Source organism: Talpa europaea (assembly GCF_964194135.1).
Source record: "Talpa europaea genome assembly, chromosome: 4".
In the NCBI taxonomy this organism is placed as follows: Eukaryota; Metazoa; Chordata; class Mammalia; order Eulipotyphla; family Talpidae; genus Talpa; species Talpa europaea.
In genome coordinates, this window is record NC_140070.1 from 136,937,935 (window position 1) to 136,961,573 (window position 23,639).

General features: G+C 37.7%; 1 protein-coding gene across 2 annotated transcripts; it reads left to right on the forward strand.

Moving 5' to 3' along the window:
- Window positions 1–1,938: 1,938 nt before the first annotated feature.
- Window positions 1,939–22,729, forward strand: USP16 (ubiquitin specific peptidase 16; the record flags this gene model as incomplete). Of its 2 annotated transcripts, none has more annotated exons than XM_084232517.1 (17): window positions 1,939–1,999; window positions 3,653–3,831; window positions 6,578–6,681; window positions 7,308–7,411; window positions 8,717–8,904; window positions 9,421–9,516; window positions 10,083–10,213; window positions 10,602–10,689; window positions 12,011–12,089; window positions 13,162–13,253; window positions 14,406–14,462; window positions 15,521–15,697; window positions 17,715–18,378; window positions 19,399–19,493; window positions 20,285–20,371; window positions 22,355–22,511; window positions 22,605–22,729. In XM_084232517.1, 17 exons carry the CDS (start codon window positions 1,939–1,941, stop codon window positions 22,727–22,729), a joined length of 2,484 nt encoding a protein of 827 aa, XP_084088643.1. The 2 variants fall into 2 exon arrangements, with proteins under 2 accessions (XP_084088643.1, XP_084088642.1); XM_084232516.1 differs by having other exon boundaries at window positions 8,720–8,904.
- Window positions 22,730–23,639: the final 910 nt, after the last annotated feature.

Genomic DNA, 23,639 nt, shown 5'->3' on the forward strand with positions numbered 1-23,639 from the left:
AGGGTGTCATTGGAGGGTAAGTTTGGTAACTGAATGCGGCACGGCTTAGAGGGAATTGAATTGGAAGCAAGGACTTGGGTACTATTTTTTTCCCTAAAATCTACAATTTTCAATAAGATAAATTTTGTTGAATGTTATCTTTAGGACCAGAAAAGGTATACTTTTATAGATCGCCATATATTTTATGTTCATTTGTTGTCAGTTCATTTATTTTGTAAACATGGAAACTTGTTAGATTTAAATTATTCATTAGAAGGTTAATAGTTACTTGATGTGCAGTAACTATTTTTTTCCTACAGTCCTTTTTGAATTACATTTAATTACACTAACTCACTAAGAGCTTAATGAACAATACCTTTTAGTACTAGGCCAGAGCAGTGATGACAGCGAAATACCAGAATTAATTGAAAAGTGTTTGCAAAACATATGATCCAAGTCCTAGTTCCACTGATGTAATTAGATAACTATTCTCATTTTCTCTTGCGACAAAAGAGGTATTTCTAGAGAACACACACGCACAGTAAGCATCCTAGGCAAAATAGTTATTCTGGATGTGTAAGTGATTTTGACGCTGGTTATTTTAATGCATGTAAAATGCAGTTTTCAAAATGATTGCTATTATTGAAAGTTAGAAAGACCTGTATGTACTTGCAGTACTTTTCATCTTTTCTTATTTTGAATTGTTGACTTAAAAGGTGAGGATTTGTGGACCTCCCTGGTGGCACAAGTGTTAAAGACACAGCGCTAACAAGCTATTGCCAGCCACTGCAACATGAGTTCTCTCCCTGACCGGGAGCTAGCCCACATGGCACAGCAGACCTCCTGTCTTACCCGCTGCTCCCCTCAGCAGTGTATTTCAGTAGTTCTGCCTGTTCTGCTCCCCACTCTGTCTCCGATGAATCCTCTCACCCCTTGTACCTCCGGTCTACACCCCAGTTACTGTATGCATAAATAAATAAATAAATCAAAAAAAAAAGGAGGTGAGGATTTGATGTGCAGTTAGATTTGTTACAGTTTTCCAAACTGATCATGGCAATAATATGATAATCTAAATAGTTGAGTATGTACTTGTAATCACTTCTCAGCTGATACCCATAGGGAATCCTGGTGTCAAAATGCAGAAAAGTCTATTATTTTTTGTATTTGTATTTGAAATTATTTTATAAATTTTCTTTTTTTTTTTTTTTTTTTAAAGATTTACTCATTGCATACAAGAGCTGGGGTGTAGGCCAGAGGTGTGGGAGGGTGAGAGGATCCACCAGAGACAGAGTGGGTAGCAGAACAAGTGAATCCATTGAAATATACTGCTGAGGAAAGCAGCGAGAGAGACAGGAGAGGTCTGCTGCTCCATGTGGGTTAGCTCCCAGGCCAGTGATCTAACTTATCTGCAGTGGCTGCAGATAGCTTTATAGTGCTGAGACTTAATCCCTTGCACCACAAGGAAGGCCCTATTTTATAATTTTCTAACTCCCCTTAGATGGCTTTCAGATTTTTAAAAAAATTTCATAGAGTAATTATTAATATAATTCATGAGACAGCAGAGCTAAGTAGGTAGTTTAGAAAGCATGGAAGTCATCTCAGATGTGAAAGTACCAACATCATCCCACATTATGTAGTGAGAAGTTGGATTCCTTATATGTAAAGTGCTGAGTCTTTTCATAACTAAGACGACCTAGGAATCACTTTTCTAAGCTATGAAAAGCAGAGGTAGTACTATCTCTTCTGTACATTTTGAATTCTTAGTGAAAACTAGATGATGTATGTGAATGGTCTTTGTAAATTATAAAAGGTGAAAGATGTGCAAAATAACATCGAGGCTTTGTTATATTACTATCACCTAGAGAATATAAAACAAGTTTGTTTTTTTTTATCAAGCTAACTTTATCTTGTTTTCTAGATTGTTATTTTGTGTCAGTAAGTAATCCATAAAGTGCCAACATGGGAAAGAAACGGACAAAGGGAAAAACTGTTCCAATTGATGATTCTCCTGAATCTTTAGGTATATTTCACCAATTGAATCTTAATGTTTATATACCTAAATGAACATATATTTTAATATGAAAAAATGGGTCAAAGTGTACATTATTGTTCTGCGATTTGCCTTTTAATGTTTATGTCTACATGTCATTTGATTGTCTTCTACATTTTTAGTGGTGTGACATTCCATTGATAAAGAGGATCATGGGTCCACATAGTATAATTTACTTAGGTAATCCTGTATTATAAATCTAGGTGATTTTTAATTTTTCTGTGTTGTAAAGTGAAAGTTTTTGTAATTAAATCTCTGTACACCTAGTTATCTTTTTTAATACACATCTCTAGAAATAGAGTCACCAAATTAAATGGATTAAATATCTTCAAGGTTCTTGGTTCTGTTGCCCACATTCCTCGCCAGATATGTTTTACTAATTTATAACCCCCCCCCACCTCCCAGTACGTTAATAAAATGCCTATTTTCCTGAACCTTTGTGAACACTGGTAGGTATCATTTATGAAAAGCTTTGCTGAGTTGATAGTTGAAAAGAGGTATCGTCATCTTTTTTTTAGTTTGTATTTCTTTCAGTACTTACTGAGATTCAGTAAATTTTCACAAAATAAACACAAATTTTCTTTGTATTTATAGTCTCCTGGTGCAGATCATTGGGCATAACGGTAACTGTGCCTTTTGACTAGTTTCTAAACTTCCAGTGTGCCTGAAACAGCCCAAGCCCTTTGGGGTGGGTGGCAAAGCCTTTACTTAATCTGGCCTCAAGCTGGGCTTTCAGACTCAGGTGCAGCTACTCATTTTTACTGCCATTCTGAGGAGACAGCGTGTGCTTTTATACTTACACTTCCATGCCCTTTTCCTGGGATGTGGCATTTTTACATTGTTCTTTTCTCCTGAAATTATAGTTTAAAGTTTGAGCTTTGAAGTGAACAACACTTGCCTCCACATTCTGGTACTTCTGTGACCATTGGACAACAAATTTTAGCTTTCTCATCTGTCTTCTAGGAGGATTATGAGGACTCAATCAGATAATATATGTGAAACATTTAGCATAGTGTCAGTTCATAGTAAATGTTTAATCATTATCTGAAATTTTTATTACTGCTCATATCTTCTAAGATTGTATAAATGTTACCTCCCCAGTGAAACTTTTGACTTTGCCCTTCTCCTCTTATGTTGCTGTAGCTTGTTTTGGAGATTCCTATATATTTATTTGACTGCTGCCCTGCCAGAAAATAAGTTACTCAAAGAGAAGAGCTGTAACCTGGTCGATTTTAAGTTCCCTGGAGTCTGTCAGAGTGTATGGGCTGCAGTGCTTGTATTGTTGACTGAATGGATGACCTTTTCTGCATACTTTTAAAGAGGGAGTAATAACCATGGCAAAAGGATCTTTAAAGGAGATGTTAAATAAGTTGAAATGAACATGGGGTAGTGGTGGTTCTATCTAGGGCTTGAAAAAGTAAAATGACAAATTTGTTTAAAATCTCTTTTTCACTAGTCACTAATAATTCAAATAGCAAATAAAAATTTAAGTTTTTAGATGGCCTAACAATTTGTTTATACAGTAAATGTATATTTTGAGGTTCTAATGAAAGATTGATTTTGAGGAGACTTGAAGGTAGCTCTGTTTTACTTTATGTATTCTTTTATTGTTTGTTTTAATAGAACCTAAGTGCACACACATTAGAAAAGGATTGGAACTAGGAAATTTGAAAAAGGCTTTAGTAAATGTGGAATGGAATATTTGCCAAGACTGTAAGACGGACAATAAAGTGAAAGATAAATCTGAAGAAGAAACAGAAGACAACCCTTCCATTTGGCTATGTCTTAAATGTGGCCACCAGGTATGCTTACATGTTGATCAGTATGGAATTTTGTAAAACTCTTTGAACTTATCTAGTTAGAAGGTGTTAACCTGAAAGCATAGTGCGGTTGACTAAGGAAGCCAGCTGAGATAAGTCATGTTCCCGGTGGGGGGGTGGGAGGTAGGGTGTGCTGAATGAGGAGACAGTGCTACAGGGCCTCTGCTGGTCCCACAGTGAACTCTAGCCTTCAGAAATGATCCCAAGGCAAGTGGCTTATACTGTCATTGCGGTTGGACTGCTTGTGAGGACAGGGACTAATCCTGCGCAAGGCTGCGTCCTTTCTTAGAGGATAATTCCTAGGTAAGGATATACTGAGCTGTGAATTGTTACAGCTGACAAGGCTGCATTCTTGGCAACTGGGAGGATGAGTACCTTGATTGTGAGGAATGGGTGGTATCTGGGTGGCACATCAACTCCCAGGGTCTGTCATGATTCTACGGGTAAGGGCCTCTCAGTCACCCTTAGTATTAGCAAGCTAAGTTTATATGTCAGAAAAGGGGACTGCGAGGCAGTCTGTCATACATGAAGTTTCAAGATGCGACAGAGGGCAATTTAAAAAAAAATTTTTTTAAAGATCCCTCTATTAATGCATACAAGAACTGGGGTACAGGCCAGAGGTGTGGGAAGCTGAGGGGATCCACAAGAAACAGTAGGAAACAGAACAGGTATATCGATTGAAATACACTGCTGAGGGGAGCAGCAGGCGAGCTAGTAGTGGTCTGCTGTGCCATGTGGTTATCAGCCGGGGAGCGAACTCATGCTGCAGTGGCTGCAAATAGCTTCAGAGGTTGCGCCTCAACCCCCTGCGCCACCAGGGAGGCCCTAAAATATTTTTTGATTATCTTTTAAATTAAAATTTGGGGGGGATAGTTATAGTTCACATGAATTGAATAAATCATATACAGGTAACCCTGTGCACTTTGCCCAATTTTCCCCAGTGGTAACACCTTACAAACAACATTAATACAGTCTACCGATCTTCATCACATCTCCCCAGTTTTCTCTTTCTTTTTCTCTCACTCTTCCTCTCTCTCTCTCTCTGTGTGTGTGTGTGTGTGTGTGTGTGTATGAAGTTGTATACACTTTTTGTTATTGGTGTAGATTGGTATATTCACCCCACCCATCATGAATAGTCCCATGGATCGCTGGTGTTGCCTTTTTATGACCATGCTTTTCTCCCTACTGCCATCTGCCCTTCCAGTTACTGGCCAGCAGTTATCTCTTCTCTGTTTCTAAAATTTTGTCATTTTAAAACTGTTAGGCAAATGAAATCATACAGCATACATTTTAGGATTCACTTTTTTCCTTCAACTTAATTACTAAAGGTTCATCGACACTGTATCTGCAGTTTGTTTCTTTTTACTGCTAAGTAGTCTTTCATGGTCTCGATGTACCAGACTTTACCTATTGCAGGACATTTGGGCTGATCCTATTTTTTAATGATATGACTAGAGCTATTATGGACATTTGTGTACAAGTTGGTGACTTGGGGATAGGAAACCTGGTCATGTTCTTTTATGAATAAACCTGTGTATTTTGTAGGTGAGAATTTTCCATTACAAGTAATGGAACTCATGTGTTTTGACTACTATGTGCTAGATTTTTTTAGTAATAGATTGTATTAATTTGTGCCTTTAGGATTTACAATCCAGAGGAAAAAGATTATCAATTTAACAACTTTATATATTTTTTAAAGATTTATTTATTTATACAAGCACTGGGGTACAGGCCAGAGGTGTGGGAGGGTGAGAGAATTCACCAGAGACAGAGCAGGGAGCAGAACAGGCAGAATGACCAAAATGCACTGCTGAGGGGAGCAGCAGGCGGGACAGGAGAGGTCTGCTGCACCATGTGGGTATCTCCCTGTCTGGCCAGCAATCGAACTGGTGCTACAGAGGTTGCGGACAGCTTTACAGCGCTGAGCTCAACCCTCTGCGCCACCGGGGATGCCCCAATATAACAACTTTAAGGCAGGAAATGAGGAATGCCCCCAGGAGCTTACACCATTCTTTGTAGGGGTTTGTTCATAGGAAACATATAGTACTTTCTCATTTGGGAGGAAAAGCATAGGCCTCTAAGAAGAGATATCCTTTGTGCACAATCCTTAAGCATGATGGGATTTGCTCACTGGTGGTTCTCGTAAAGGAATCAAGACAAGTGGAATGCATGAACAAAGTTGTGGTATGAGAAAGCACAGAGTGAGTTTTTAACTGGCAGCTGGTCTCTGAATGGGAGCATGTGGGAGTCTACGTTGGGAATGTAGATTGTGGGCAGAGGGGGTCAGGTTTGTTGACGAAGGGTTTGAGAACAATTGCTAAATTTTTGAATTGAATACATGAATAGATCTTTGTTTTGGAGAACACTAAGCTGAAAAAATGCGTATGTGAAGAAAGAATTGAATAGGAGAATATTTCCAAGACTGTTCAGGAATCTAAACTAGCGGAGGTGATGCATGAGGACACGAGCAGGGTGTCGTTGGGACAGGGAGGGCAAGCTGGGGAGGAAGAGTACTTAGTGCATGGTTTTCTTGCAAACCTTACATGTCCTCAATTGCTTATTTGTATTTAAGTTTTAACAAAATCTGGACTCTAGAGTCTAACATTTTATTTTCAGAATTGTAAGACTGGCAGAATTTCTTGAGCCACTTGCTGATCTGCTATAGATTATGAACTCTTTCCTCTGTTGGTGAATTTTGTGACCTTGAGGTTCATGATTCTGACTTCAGGGCTGCGGCAGAAGTTCTCAGGAGCAGCACGCCTTGAAGCACTATCAGACACCGAGATCTGAGCCTCATTATCTGGTTCTTAGTTTGGACAACTGGAGTGTATGGTGAGTTTCAACTCCTCTGCCCCCTGACTGGAAATTATTTGAAATTCTGGAGAGCGGAAGTATTGGAGAATGTTTAAGGAGCAAAAGAAAGCCAAACTTTTTGTATGTTTGTTTAAATACCATCACTTTCAGAAGACTAGGGAAAGCGACAGTGATGAGAAGCTTTTGCTTAGTTTTTGCACAGACACCAAAATGGTAGCATGTAGAAGATTGAGGAATCGTCACATTTTTTGCTTTTCTTGCCTGTGGCTTTTAAAGCATATTGCAGGTTGTTTTTAGTTTAAAAAATTGGCACACTAAGAACATATTTCAGATAAGCTAAGATAGTAAAATTTTGGCAGTGAATTTTGTGAAAATGTCAGACTGGTGTGTTTCCTGTATTTTAACATGAAAAGAGATTTTCACATTGTTTGGAGTTTTATATTTAGCCAAAATTCAGGTTAACTTTAGTGATGATAATCCAGGCTTATTAATATGGATAATCATCAAGAAAATACAGACTCTTTATTTCTTTCTCAAATAGGATAATATGGTAGCTACCTACTTTGGATTCTAGGGATTTTAAATCTGTCCCTCTCTTTTGGTTGACAGTTTGTCATTTTTCTTTTCTGATTTTTGGGACACAGGTGTTACGAATGTGATGATGAGGTCCAGTATTGTACTTCACATCGATTGGGTCAGGTGGTTGATTATGTCAGAAAACAGGCCGGTGTTACAGCTTCAAAATCAGGTAAAAATCATTTGTTTCTTACTATGTACTGTAATGTTGGCTGATATTTAGTTTGCTGCCTGGAATCAAACAGTGATAGATAGAGGGTTTATTAGATAATCAAAGTGAGGATTCCACCTCTGGAGAAGGGACTGGTGGGAAGGTGGGGCCCAGCTCGCTATGTCTTTGACCCTCTCCCAGATTGGGTTGGTGTCATAAAATGCTGAGATAGGTGGGCTTTTCTCCAGGGCAAAAAAGGAGTTTCAGTGAGACAAGCCCGTGACATGTGTTAATTTCCCACACTGGGTTAACATGCATACCTTAGTATCTCTGGTAGGCAGTTTGTATCTGAGAAAGGCTAGAATTTAGGAGATAAAAGATTTTATCTTAAGGAAATTCTTGTTTGGTTGGACTTGTTTGAGCTGCTCAGGGTGGAAAGGACTCCAGACTTTGAGAGGCTGAGTCCTAGGGCTAGATGGCGGATAGACGAGACGGTCAGGTCTCTGATCTGCTGACTAGCTTCCTCCAGCCTTGTTCTTTCCCCCCAAACTTGATTTTCCTTCACAAGATTTATTTATTGTACTACACAGCATTACTTACAGCTGATAACATTTAGTATGATTGATGGCAGACTATGCAACTATTTTTGAGTAAGAATGTAAATCAGTGGCAATATAGATAATTAGAGGTGTTGGAATTAGAAGGGAATCTGAAAGCTAATCTTGTAGTTGTGATGAGCCCCCGGCAGTGAAGCCCTGTTCCTATGCTCTGGCACGGGGGCTATTTTAGGTAGACCTATTTTTGACTGAATTTACTTTATTACATTTGTTTGGATGCATAATTAATTGGTTTGGCACATCATCTTTAAACCTGTTGAGAGTTTTATGGTCATAGAAGTATCTTTGGCAGAGCCAGAATTGTTTGTTCCTAAGTTCAGGATTGGCTTTTGACTCAGCGAAATTTGTTTAAGAATTTATTTCCTGTTCTTGTTTTTTAAGTGATTAACTTATACTCTAATTTCACAAGGTAAGGTGTGCTTGTTTATGAAACAAAGCTTCTGTGTAGTAAAATCAGGAAGATTTAAACCAAAGCATAAACTGTTAATTTTCATTTGTCAGACTAATCTTACATCAGTTTTGAATCTTTTATTGGTTCTCCTCTCTCAATTATAACTTATATTTCCTAGAAAATGTTTAAAATCAAACAGGAAGCAAATAGTGATACTTGGTAAAAATCAGAAATTCTGCTGCTCCGACCCAAGTACACATGCATTTGGTAGGCTGTATTACACCTTTTGCTAAATCTTTATCCTTTTTTTTTTTTAAGCAGCAAAAGATAACGGAAACATTGAACTTGAAAATAAAAAATTAGAAAAAGAGAGTAAAAATGAACAAGAAAGAGAAAAAAAGGAAACTATGACTAAAGAAATTCCTTCCACAAATTCGACTTCCCAGATAACTGTGAGAGGACTCAGCAATTTGGGAAATACATGTTTCTTCAACGCAGTTATGCAGGTGCCACTGCTGATGTTTCCCCTTTTAAAAATCTAGTGTTTTCCTCCTAGGATGATTTTGCTCATTTGTTACTTATAGTTGTGTTTGTCCCCCTTAAGTAATTTGTTTTGATGTTTGTTATGAAAATTCAAGGGAATGTTTACTTTGCACGATACTGGGGTACAATAGGGCTCAACACAGACACAACTCTGCCCACCTAGAACTTGAATTTGGTTTGGGAAAACACAGCTTAACCTCATACAGAAACAAAGACCTGGTTACTCGTAGTGGTCTTTGGGGATGAGGGAATGTGGTGGTGCTGGTGGGGAACCCTTCTCAATTAATTCATGGGCTCAGAACTGAAGTCTTTCTGAGCCACTAGAGTGGGGAGTAGGACATGTGTAACTTCTGTTTCTTGAGATAGATACACTAAAGATTGCAGTGTTGGAAGTGATTCTCTGTTTTGATAAAATAGACATTAAGAAATATTTGAATTAGTTGATTTGTGCTTAAATAATTTTCCATCCTACATTCTAGAATTTGTCACAAACACCAGTGCTCAGACAACTACTAAAAGAAGTAAAAATGTCTGGAACGATTGTAAAAATTGAACCACCTGATCTGGGACTAACAGTATGTACTTTAACATTTTCTTTTTTAATCATTATTTTTTCCCTCTGAATGTCCACCTTTTAAATTATTTTAAAGACTTGGCTGCTCATTTTCAGCTTTTTTTGTTGGTTTGTTTAGGCTAACAAATTTAACATTGTTTGGTTAAGAGAAATTACAGTGGATCTTCCCATTAATTGCTATGTTATATAAGCTGTGCTCGAGTGTTTCACTTCCTTGGGGATATAGCTCATGGTTGTGAAACCCTAGGTGTGTATTATTTTAATATTATTTAAGGTGACTTTGCTGTCTACTCAAATGAGTTTTACCTTATTCATTTTTATTATTTACATTTTGGCTCTTTTAGTTCTTAGGGAGTAAATTCCTAATTATCTAAAACTGTAGAACTGAATTCTTCATGAAATGGTCTGTGACCAGAAAGTTTTAATATATCTTGAGATACATTTTAAGCTTTTAAATGGGACAGCTCCTTCAGGAGCACAGCAATCTAGGTTGATGGGTTACATTTTGGTAAAAGTAAATGATTCCCAGGTTTGACTGAAGAAAGTAATTTTTATTCTCATACTCAGGAACCCTTAGAAATAAACCTTGAACCACCAGGCCCCCTTACTTTAGCCATGAGCCAGTTTCTTAACGAGATGCAAGAGACCAAAAAGGGAATCGTGACTCCTAAAGAACTCTTTTCTCAGGTCTGTAAAAAGTGAGTATTGGCTTTGATTGTGCTTTCAGTGTGTCCATGAGATGCTGTACCTGAAACCTGTACTGTGTTGCGAACTAATGTTGCCTCATAACAAGAAAAAAAATGACTGTGTGTGGCGGGGGTGGGAGGGCTGGTCTTGGCACCTACCAAAAAAAAAAAATAATAGCTTTAGAAACAACCCAGTTTCTATATTAAGACATGGCTTACTTCATTGGGATTAAAAAGATAAAATGAAAATGAATTTGCTCCATGGTATTGTGGAACTTAAACAGAAATTTTGAGAAACTAGAATACTCTGAGATTTGCATAGAATCCTAAGATTTCGAATACTCTTCATAATTTAGACTATTCATCATTACTTTTCTTTCTCTCTTTTTTTCCTTTGTAGAGCAGTGCGGTTTAAAGGCTATCAGGAGCAAGACAGCCAGGAGTTACTTCGCTATTTATTGGATGGGATGAGAGCAGAGGAGCACCAAGTTAGCATACTTTGTTTGTTTGTTTGTTTTTTTAAAGGTTTATTTATCCATGCATACAAGAACTGGGGTACAGGCCAGAGGTGCAGGGGTGGGGGGTGAGAGGATTCATCAGAGACAGAGCGGGGAGCAGAACAGGCAGACCAACTGAAACACACTGCTGAGGGGAGCAGCAGGCGAGGCAGGAAAGGTCTGCTGCGCCATGTGGGTAGCTCCCTGGCCAGGGATCGAACTCGTGCTGCAGTGGCTGTGGATTGCTTCATAGGTTGCGTCCTAACCCTTGTAGGGAGGCCCCAAGTTAGCATACTTTCACTAGCATTTCTTATATTCCCATCTTCATTAACTTGTCTGTCATTTGATGTGTTGGGAGTTATTAGAAGCAATGAAAAACTAATTATTGAGACCACTGGATTTAAAATTTTGTTTTCTATACCTGTATTTTCACCCAGTGTATGTTAGTCATTAGAATGCATGAACAGAATTAGAAATGGTTTTCCTTCTCATAATGCTGTTTTACTTGAGGTTTACAAAATCAGTGTTCTTTAAGGGGTCTATTGTACTAACCTATACCCAGAGAACCACAAACTACTGGAAAATGTTTTTTCCAAAATAATTCCCAGTGCAGTATACCCGTAGAGTCAATTCTGAGTGTTATTTAACGTAACTATGAATTTGGGAAATGTTTTCATCTTTAAGACTCAGGGAACATCTGTTGATTTTAAAATGTTTGTAAATTGCCAGGATGAAAAGTAATGTATATGGCGGTGTGAATGTAATTCTCAATAGCAATACTATAGTGATAACAAATTATGTTTATTTTCCTTTTGTTTTATGACCAGCACTGTTCTCAGTATTTTGCATGATTTACCATATTCAGGCATCACATCCGTTCTATGAGTAGATGATTTTATCATTTTCTCACTTCAGAGCTTCTGAAGTCAGGGATTAGAGGATTTCAGTACCTGGTTACCCCAGGAATGGATCTTGACCACTGGAGTCTGTCCCTAAAACTCTCATTTATCCACTGTTTCCCAGGACATTATATTTCAGTGTTTTTTCCAAAGGAACTGGGCATATCTGATATGCTTTGGTTTGAATAGGTTAAAATTTTGAAATCATAAGCAATGCCTTTATTCAAGGATTAGTCATTGTTTTATAAGTCATTGTTTACAATTCTTTTTAGTGCCTTGAATTAATTTTGAAATGTGATTTTAAAAATACTGGTTTTTATTCAGTAAGTTTGATCACATTCTTGATTACATGTTCTAAGGAAAACAACTAAAATTTAATCGTTTTGCATTTGTATCTATTTTATTACTCCTAGAGAGTGAGTAAAGGAATTCTTAAAGCATTTGGTAATTCTACTGAAAAATTGGATGAAGATCTAAAAAGTAAAGTTAAAGGTAATGTCTGACTATTTGAACTGAACCACTGTTATTGAATTTCTCTCTACCTTAGAGCAAACTGCTGATGCATGTATTTTGAATCTCTAGTTACTAATATATAATTTCCTCTTTGTCACCACTGATTTAAGAAATTATTCAATACTCTGAAGGTGGTGAATATTTTTGGAAGGTTTAATTGTGCTTACTGGCACTCTTTGTCATAAAAATGTTTCTGTCTAAGTGTGTATACCTGTATTTTGAATAAAACTTATAAATTTTATGTGTTTATTAGAAAATTGGGTGACCAGGTAATAAAATTTATTTTTGGGAACATAGAAATGTAACAGGAGGATTTAAGATTTTTTTAAAATTTATACATACAATAACTGGGGTGTAGGCTGGCCAGAGGTGTGGGGAGTGAGAGGATTCACCAGAGACAGGGGAGTACAACAGGTGGATCTACTGAAACTGCTGAAGGAGCAGCGGGTGATACAGGAGAGGTCTGCTGCACCATGTGGATTAGCTCCCTGACTGGGACCGAACTCATGCTGCAGTGATTGGCGATAGATTGATAGTGCTGAGACTTAACCCTTCGTACCACCAAAGGCCCAACAGGAGTTTGCCTGAAACATTTTCCTAAGGATATTTGTTGTTTTATTATTTTAAATGGAATTCAGTCTTAGAGTTCTTTCCAGGCAAGTACATGTGTTCTCTCTAAGCTGCTTGCAAGTGATAGTATCAGAGCTAGATGTGAGCTAGATGTCATCCAGTCTGTGCACATTTTACTGATGGAGGTGTTGATGTGTAGAAAACTGTACTGCCTGGCAACATTTACTTCCACGCACAGATCTTGAATAAGAACTTTTTTTCTTTTTCCCATGATGAGATTTTGTTAAACTGTGTTATACTTCAAGGTGGAGTCCAGGCTGCTGCTGATAGCATACATATAAAAGTCTGATAATTATGAGCAGAGAAAAACAAGTTTATGGAAGGAAATGGGAAATAAAATTTTAGGATTAGATAGCGAAGTAGTTTTATCTTATTCCAGTAATTGTGTAAGAGTAATTGATAAGCTTTTTTTCCCCAACAGATTATGAAAAGAAAAAATCAGTACCAAGTTTTGTGGACCGCATCTTTGGTGGTGAACTAACAAGTACAATTATGTGTGATGAATGCAGAACTGTAAGTAGATGTTGCACAGATTGACTTCATTCATGTGGATGAGTTTATCAGTTGTTCCTTTCAAAAATGGGAACATCTAGTTTCATAATATATTCTTTGTTGAACCATCTAGATATGCCTAGTGTTGTTTTTTTTTTTTAAGATTTATTTATTTATGCGTACAAGAGCTGGGGTACAGGCTAGAGGTGCAGGAGGATGAGAGGATTCACCAGAGACAGAGTGGGGAGCAGAACAGGCAGATCCACTGAAATACACTGCTGAGAGAAGCAGCAGGTGTGTCAGGAGAGATCTGCTGTGCCATGTTGGTCAGCTCCCTGGCCCATGTGGGTCAGCTCCTGGCTAGGGATCAAACTCTTGCTGTAGTGGCTGAGGACAGCTTCATAGTGCTGCATCTAAGCCCCTTGCACCACCAGGCAGACCCCAGATTTGCCTAGTTCTTTGTAGGAACTACTAGTAGTCATATTTTAAGTTAGTTTTTAATTAAAACCATGTTTTTCATTGAGGTCACATTAGCTTACAAGCTGTATAGATGCAAGAGTATGTTTTCTCCCCTTATCACCTGTGTCCATTCTCCATCAGCAGTGGTCAGTCAGTGTCTCCTCCCCATGGCCGTCCCTCCTTTCCTGTGGGAACCAACATTCTGTTGTCAGTCTCACAGTTTGTCTTGGTTTTCCTGTCTTTATATCCTACAAAAGAGTGAAGTCATGCATTTGTCTTTTTCCTTCTGACTTATTTCCCTCAATATCCTCCCCTCAAAGCCCATCCAGGTTGTTGCAAGTGGCAAGATTTCTACTTTTTTATTGCTTAGGATATTCTAGTATGTAAATACACCACGTATTTTTATCGTCTCATCTGCCGTTGAGCACTTGGGTTGTTCCATATCTTGGCGGTTGTGAATCGCACTGCAGTTAACAGAGAGATGCATGTGTCTCTTTACTTAGTGTTTGAAGAATTTCTTTGAAGAAGTTAGTTTAACATTTTCATTTATATCCCTACCCCAAGTCTTCAGTGTTGTGTAATTTTTCATTTCGTTTTCTTAAGACTTTATTATAATTAGTATCGCTCCTCAGTTATAATTAGTATCTCCCCCCATCAGGTGATCTAACTAGTCACTGTTTAAGGTGAATCTTTAACTTTCTTTTTTTGGTTAAGGTCTCCTTGGTTCATGAATCTTTCCTCGATTTGTCTCTGCCAGTTTTAGAAGATCAGGTAAGACTAAAGTGTTTATTTTATTCAAGTAGATTTATTTTTCTCTGTTGGATTTTATTGCCATCTTTTCTGAGTTTATACATTATTAGCCCATGGAGAAATTTTTCTTATGTGAGATAGAGGAATTACTGTTTTAGTTTTGAGTAAAGAATGGGTTAATGCTTTAAAAAAAAAAAAAAAACAAACATTTGCCCCTAGAGGCGTTGCAGATGTGGCTGCTGTGCCACATGTGTGTCATTAGGTGGCAGAGAGAAGAGAGGCTTGTCTATATCCAACGTTCCGGCCTGTGAACCTTTGGATGATTGACAGTCTGACACTTTTTCTTTTAACTTCTTTCCCCCTCTAGTTTTACTCAGAATTGACTAAAATTCTTTATACTTAATTAGTTCGATTGGTTTACATATGGGGACGTATTTTCTTTGTATTAAAAATCATTGTTTTTATTATTTGAGACTAACCACAAATTCCTTGCAATTTAAGTTTATAATGTTAAGTAGAGAGTATTTCAGTTTTAAGACGTATTAATTTGGCTCCTTTCAGGTAGTAATGGGATAAAAGAGAACATATTATCAATATTGGATAAATCATTACTCAATGTGAATTAGGGACCCCACTTAGTGTTTAAAGTTTCACTAAACTTTATTTTTTCCCCCAAACTTACTTAACTGGAAAAAAAAAAAAAAAAGGAATAAAAAAGTTTACCTGTTCTGTGACATGTAAATCACTTAAGAACAGAAAGTACATTTAGAAGTGGATGTGATTGCAGTGTGATACAACATATCTAATTAAATTCACTGTTCTATTACACATCCATGTCAAGTTGCCTTTTTCAGGTTTATTTGTGTATTTTTGTATATACCTATTTTCTCCATAAGTAAGGATGGCTTTATTTGTTTTGAAATGAATGAATTTTGTCCTGGATATATTTCCAAATATTCTAGAAAAGAAATCTTGTGTAAAATAGCAATAGAAACATGTTTATAAAACAGGAGCTCTGTTTTCACCGGATAGTAGTTGTAAAGTTTTATTTCTGACCCATATTCTCTCCATATCTAAAGAGTGGCAAAAAAAGTATAAATGACAAAAATCTGAAAAAGACAATGGAGGATGACGAAAGAGACAGCGAAGATGAAAAAGATAATGACAGTTACATAAAAAAGAGAAATGATATGCCTTCAGGAACAAGTAAGCACTTACAGAAAAAAGCAAAGAAACAAGCCAAAAAGCAAGCCAAGGTGGGTAACTTGGAAGAAAACCATACTTTTTTTATTTTATATTTTAAACTGTGGAGTTTGGAGTCTAAATGATATTGTAGATGTGTCTGTTTATACAGTGATGTCATTGGACAGTTACCGAATTAGCTCATTTGGTATTGTCTGTGGGGGAATTTCTTTGAGTGTATAGGAAGAAAAAGGTTGTGCTTGTTTCAAATTTAATATTGCATTACTTGTGACAAATTCCAAGAAGTTTAAATTGATTCTTAATAATTCCTTGAGTTTGTCAATACAATGACATTCAAAAATTCAAAGAAATACAAAGGTATATACCTTTTGTCACCCTCCCACCCCTCTCCTTTTATGCCACAGATAACATCACTATCGTTCATTTCTTTCTTTTTTCTTTTTTTAAAGATTTATTTATGCATACAAGAACTAGGGTACAGGCCAGAGGTGTGGGTGGGGAATAGAATACAGAGACAGAGTGGGGAATAGAATAGGCAGAATGACCAAAACACACCGCTGAGGGGAGCAGCAGGCGAGCCAGGAGAGGTCCGCTGCACCATGTGGGTAGCATCCTGTCAGGGTATCAAACTCGTGCTGCAATGGCTGCGGACAGCCCCAGAGGTAGCGTCTTAACACCTTGAGCCACTAGGGAGACCCACTGTCATTCATTTCTTATGTGTCCTTTTGGAGTTTCTTTTGGAAAATACAATGAAATGCAAATATTCAGTTTTGTTTTTCTCTCCTTTTAAAACATATACACACTGTTACGGACTTTGTTTTTTGTTTGTTTCTACTTAGATTCTTGGAGATCTTTCCATTTCAGGAGCCAGAGCTTTAGTTTTTATCAGCTATATGTTTTATAGATGTATCACAATTCATTTCACCATTTCTCTATTGATTTAGGTTTTTTCTAGTCTTTTACTGTAATGACTGGTGGATCCTATTCCTATAAAAATATCAATTGTAGGGTGAATTTTGAGGAGTTACATGTGCTGTTTTGCAAATATCACTGAATTGCCCTCCACACAAGTTGTGCCAGTTATATTCCCACCAAGAACATATGGACTTTTTCCTCCTGGTCCTTGACAGCAGTGCATTATCAAACTTCTGGAAAGCTTGATAGATGGAAAATGTTATATCAGTGTACTTTTATTTTCTACTTATTTTTATATAAGTGGAGTTATGTTTTCATGTTGATGAGCCACTTGTATTTCCTTTTCTTTGATTCACTGACACATTTTCCCTTTCCCCATTTTTCTTTCGTGTGTAAATATATCTTCACCTTGAGCACATCAGAAAATGTGTCCTATGTGCTGCCATTCTGCTCTCACTTTACAGGTGAGCCTCACAGACAGTGTTCTTTTACAGAAAACCCAAATGCCAGCCCCTTGAGTCTTTAGGGATCCTAGTAACAGATTATCTTCATGCATTCCCTTTTGGTTGTTTTTTGGTGCTTAGACATAGGCTACAAATGGTAAAGAAGGTGTTTGGAGTAGGGAAAGGCCTTCCTTGTCCTCCATACGTGTGGCTTCCTTGCTTTCTTTCTAACTTTGAACCATTTGTTTACTGGAATGTTCTCCCCCATTCCTCTGCCCAAAGCAGTCCTGTGCTTGTGCATCCTTGAGTTTTAGGTTTGTTTTTATTTCCTCCGTGAAACTCTGATAATTATGACTAATGAGAACACATCCCTTCCTGATTGGTGTGTGGGCAGTGTGTGATACCCAGCTGCTTGGGTTTAGCAGTCTAATTACTCTGTTGCTTGCTTTAGCTCCCAGACCATGTGTTATCTATTTTTGTTAACTGCATTGTGACAGTTCTTGATGATTGATGATGGTTTATTCCTACTTCCAATTAAAGAATTTTTCTTCAAGATTTGATCCCTAATAGTAAAGCAACTTTTTGCATCAGAATTCTGGGAGTGAGTTCTACCTTATTATTTATTTTTGATTGATAAGTGAGAAAACCTGATGTATGTATATGCTCTTTCTCTTTCGGTAGTAAAAGAAAATATTTTATTCTTTATACACAGAACCAACGCAGGCAACAAAAAATGCAAGGAAAAGCACTTCATTTAAATGATATCTGTACCATTGCTCATGCTGAAGATGATGACTGTGAGGCTGAACTGTCACTTCAGGAAGAAGTGGGTATTAAATCCAACCATATTTCACAAGAGGAAGTTATACATAAGGAATATTGTGTTAATCAGAAAGACTTGAATGATCAAGAAAAAATGATTGAAAGTGTAACTGACAATCAAAAATCCTCAGAGGAAGAAGATATAAAAAATGGTAACATGGAGAATGATGCAGAGGTTTTGTCATCTTCTCCCACAGAACGTGCTAGGAACTTAAATGGAGCCTACCTGAAGGAAGGGAGCGATGGAGAACTGGACATTTCTAGTGATTTCCAAAACCTTAACTTGAATGCTGCTCTTCAACCTGAAGAAATAAATATTGAGATTGTGAATGACAGTCATACTCCTGGAACCAAGGTTTATGAAGTTGTAAACGAAGACCCAGAAACTGCTTTCTGTACCCTTGCAAACAGGGAAGCTTTCAACACCGATGAATGTTCAATCCAGCATTGTTTGTATCAGTTCACCCGAAATGAGAAACTTCGAGATGCAAATCAATTGCTTTGTGAAGTCTGTACCCGGAGACAGTGTAATGGACCAAAGGCAAATATGAAAGGTATTTAGATTCTCTTGAAGAAAGTAAAATTTGTGTTGCATGCACATTTTGCATGACATAGGTGGAGAACTTCCATTTTATTTGTGTCAGAATTTGGATGGCATCCTTAAGTTCCATCTTCTCTGTAAATATTTTCATGGAGGAGTGGAAGATGCAGAACATTTTTTGAAGTGACTAGTACTCTTTAGCATCCCAACAGCAGTTAAAGTGGGACACTTGGTTCTCAACCTTTCATCTGTAGGTGAAGCATCCCACTGCGATGTTATCACAGAGAGTACCTCTTTCTTTGTACCCGTAGTTTCCTGGTAGCATTTGTGATGACTTTCATCTCCTTTGCACTCGGGAGGCCACACTCAGTATACTTCCGTGCCAGAGACTGGGAGGACTTTGCTTTCTTGCAGTTTCTGATGGAACAGAAACATGGTGATTTCTTTCCTCCCTTTTTGAGTTTGGGTAATTTGACTAAGGAGGGATTGTGGATGGGATTCCTAAAAAGGCTAGCTCTTTTAGGAAATAAAAGTCAACTTTTTTTTTTTTTTTTTTTTGGTAGTAATTCTATTGCTTTTAGAATAGGCATCAGCAAACTGTAGTTCACAGGCCCAATCTGACCTGCCATCTGCTTCTGTGTGTTTTCTGAGCTAAACTATTTTTTTAATAGTTGAACAGTTGAAACTGTTGAACAATTGAAAATAATTTGATGGTAGAAAACACTAATTTTGTACCCCAATTAATGTTATCTTTTCAAAAACAATTTCATTTACCTCTTCATAGAATGCAATTGTATTCTGCTATGATTATCTTGATTTCCATCAGTAAAAATTTATTTCGTATATAAATATCTACAAAATATCCCTGATTTTTACCTCTTGGTTCCCAAATCCTAAGGTATTTACTGTCTTGGTTCTTTTCAGAAAGTTTGCTGATCCTTGTTGCTCTAGATGTATGAAATGAATTTATAGCAAATTTGAATACTTTACAAGTCTAAAATGATATTCATAGTGTTAAAATTTCTTTCTTTAGGTGAAAAGAAACATGTTTACACCAATGCCAAAAAGCAGATGCTAATTTCTCTTGCTCCTCCTGTTCTCACTCTTCATTTAAAGAGATTTCAGCAGGTACCACCCTGGTTTATTACCCAGAATTTCTTTTAAAGACCTAATTTTTTGTTAGTGTCTCAACATACTATTATGTTTCTTTGGTTATTTCTTAATTTTAACATCAAAAAAGTAGAAAAGAAAAAAGTATGGGTAAAGACAAATTTACATCTTTTTTCCATCTTATGGGAGAAATTTGGATATAATCCTTCCTGGTTTTATTAGAACTCCTGTTTACTACTTAGAGCTCACACTTAGGGAGTTTAGTGATTTTTTTGGTCTGGTTTGTGTTTAATCTCTTATTTTTACTAACCCTTGATTAAAAAGACATTTGTACTTTGGATTTTCATCATTTTGGTGACCCCCATCTTTTCTGGAAGGCTTTTGTTATAAGCAGCACACATTTCAAATTCAGTTCCAGATTCCCAAAGTGCTTGTAGAATGTTGCCTTCTGTGTTCAGTTGAGTCTCTATAAATAACTTACTCAGTATGGTTCAGCGTGAGGCCACGCTGTGTACTCATAGGAGATATTTTGCTCTTGCTGAGTTTTAAGTACTCACAACCCCTGGTCTAATCTGGCTCTGGTGGGTGGCTGAAGCAGAAACCCAAAGAGGGTGTGTGTGTTGTGTGCGCTTAGCAAAACCAAAATATCTTAAATGAATTAGCAGTCAGGAAGAATAGTGTCTTCTATGAAGACTGAGCTAGAGCTGTATGGTGTTCTTCTGGGCATGGAGTGGGTGTAAGGTTTACTTAATAGGTGCAGCTTTTCAAGGAAAAGAACTCAGTCTGTTACCCCTCTTTCTTTTTTTAAGGCTGGTTTTAACCTACGCAAAGTGAACAAACACATAAAATTTCCGGAAATCTTAGATTTGGCTCCTTTTTGTACCCTTAAATGTAAGGTAGGTGAATTTGATCTTTCTGGGAAAATCTTTTAAAGGGAAATCAGCCAAATAGTCCTGCCAATAACTACCTAAGTGTGAAGTTGATATGCTTAGAGTAGGTCTTTTGTTCTTTTTAGAATTTCAAGCTCTGTGCAGAATCATTTTGAACATAAGGTTGTTCATTCAGCATTTTTTGAACCCATGTTATGACAGAGGTTGTCTGGGGAGCTGAGTACATAAAACTAAAGGTGAATCAGGTATATGAATGGATAATACTAAGTTGATATGGTTGACTGTTAAAGAGTGATGTTCACTGAACAGGGATGATGTGCATTTAGCCCAGTGCTGGTGGTTCAGAGAAGGCTCTGTGAAGTAGACCATGTCTAGCCAATTCTTAAAGGAGTAGAAGTTAGTATGATAAATCAAGAGGCAACACATTTTCAAAGTAGAGGGAAGAACAGAAGCAAAAGAAGAGCAGTTTAAAGTGGCATGGTAGATGCTAAGGACTGGCAGTATAAGCAGTTCTAGAATTTATAGTGCAGGATCTAGGGAGCACGGAAAGTTGAAGCCAGAGAGGTGAGATAGACGTGAGGTTTTTAGCAGGTTCTCATGGTGAGGAGTTTGGGTTTTAATAGATACGCAGTAGCGAGCCAATGAAGAGTCGGAAGCAATGGAGTGACATGGCCAGATCTTCAGGTACCTTGCCGAAGCATGGAGGCTAGATTTTAGGGAGGAAAAGACTAGAAGCAGGAAAACCAGTTTGGAGATTATTGAACTGGTTGAGTGACTAGATAAGGGCTTAAACTTGGGAGGAAGACAGGGAGACAAAGAATATTTCGGAAGGCAGAATTAACCAGAATTTTGATCAGTTATCTCTAGGAGAAAAAAATTGTTAGGCTGAAGAATGTAGGTGAGATGAGAGTTGGAAAAATGGGTGAATCGTGATGCAGGCCTGGAAGGTTAGTGAGTTTTGAAGCCAAACAGTGCTGAGTGATGACCAATTCCAAGAACAGTTTGGTTGGCTGAAATGGAATGGCACTGAAACTCTTACGAGGCTCATTGATGAACAGTGAAATTCCTGAAGCTGGTAAGCTTTGCGGTGAAGAAGTGTTAAGTTCTTCAGTGAATGAAGGACAGAGAGAGTTATGAAGGGTTATTGAGAGCAGTGATGTTCACTCAGCAGGACTTTGTAAGAGAACATCATGGAGTAGTTTTCTGAAAGCGGCCCCAACTTGGAGAATGACAGCCTGTTTGCCCTCCAGCATATGGGATCTGAGCCAAATAACCACCTCACCCTAGATGGGGAAGTTGAATGTGTTTCATGTGGAATCCCTAGGGGCAGGCATTTAAAATGTAAGAGGTGATTTTTGGCACAATCTAAATGCTATCCTCTTGTTAAAGGCCTACACTTTGGGCAGGAACTAGGATAGTTTTGTTTGTTTGTTTAAGATTGATTTATTTGTAGAACTGGGGTGTAGGCCAGAGGTGCAGGAGGTGAGAGAATTCACCAGAGACAAGAGTGGGGAGCGGAACAGATGGATCTACTGACATACACTGCAAGACAGGTCTGCTGAGCCATTATGTGGGTTAGCTCCCTGGCTAGGTACCAAACTCAGGCCCTAGCAATGATACTTAACCCCTAAGCCACCAGGGAGGCCCTGAACTAGGATAGTTATTGAGGTATTTTGGAATTATCTGGTCCCAAGACTCTCTAAAGAAACGGGCAGTTCAGTTAAAGTAGCTGTGCCGGGGAACTGCCGTAACAACAAGTGGACTGTGTTTATGGTTTTTTGAAGCACTGCCACGGCCGCTCTCTAATGAAAACTGACTCTGGTGGCTGAGAAAAAAGGTCACGAGAAAATAGTGAAGTTCAGACTCAGGAATGATTTCTCAATTCTCAAAAGTAAAGGTTAGATGGACACTTTGTGTAGTGTAAAATCATCTTGCCAACAACAACTGTATAAATGGAATTAAAACTCACTTTTAATTCTATTTTTAAAGAACGTCGCTGAAGAAAATACAAGGGTGCTCTATTCCTTATATGGAGTGGTTGAGCACAGCGGCACGATGAGGTCAGGGCACTACACTGCCTACGCCAAGGCAAGGGCTGCCAACAGTCATCTTTCTAACCTTGTCCTCCACGGCAATATTCCACAAGGTAAGATGGCTTGGGAAATTCTGGGGTTCAGCAGACATGGCAAACCAAAACTAATGATGTTTTCCTTTTGTGTTTTACATTTCCTCTTGGCAGACTTTGAAATGGAGTCAACCAAAGGGCAATGGTTTCACATCAGTGACACACATGTGCAAGCTGTGCCTACAACTAAAGTACTAAACTCACAAGCATACCTCCTCTTTTATGAGCGAATACTGTAACAGTGTCCAGCAGTGGAAACTGTGGCTTTTCTAATGGCTATAATAATAATAAAGAAGTAAAGACTAACTGCAAAATCATGTTCACTTAAAATTAAATACATGCTAGAATAAACCATGTTTATTAAAATACTGAAGGGAAAACATCTAAAAATTTACAGTGATTTTGTGTTGTCATAGTGGTTTTTATTCTTGTTTCCAGCTTCTGGAAAGAATTTTGAATTAAGACCTCTGTGCTGAATGCTTGGGTGGTGGGGTGCAACACACCAATAAATTGACTTACCCCCAAAACTTGTTTTATTACTTAAAAGATCTCAAGTTACAGTGACTTACCCAAGCAGGTATCATTTTTAAATGCTTCTGATGAAACTTCACAATTCTATACTCACAAAATGAACATTCTTTTAATAAAGAATGTTCATTTTGTGAGTATAGATGTATTGACAGCAGTATGTGATTAGGAGACACATTTATCTGTGTCTGATCCCAGTGTATGCAAAAGCTGGGGGGGTAACCCAGCTGTACACTTGCTTCCTTGCAAGTGTTAACTGACCCAAGGTAGATACTCCTGGGCCACTAAGTAACTGGGTACAAGACCCCTCATTCAGATATTGGAGTTGCACTTGGCAGCCTTAAGGATCCCAAAACCTGTCTATAAACTTCCCTCAGATACTCTATTAGGGTATCTTTGATGTAAATGAACCCTTCTTGCTATACAGTGAGAGGTTATCACTCTAACACTTAAGCTTAGACTAGTTGACCATATTGTTTCCAAAAGTCCTTTGAAATACCACAGAGTATAAAATTTCAAAGTGTTGTTCAAGGACTTGCTATCACCAATACATATGTCCCAGAAAAATAACTTATTACAGTGTCCTTTTATTTTTTAAATACTCTGCTTATGAAAATGAAA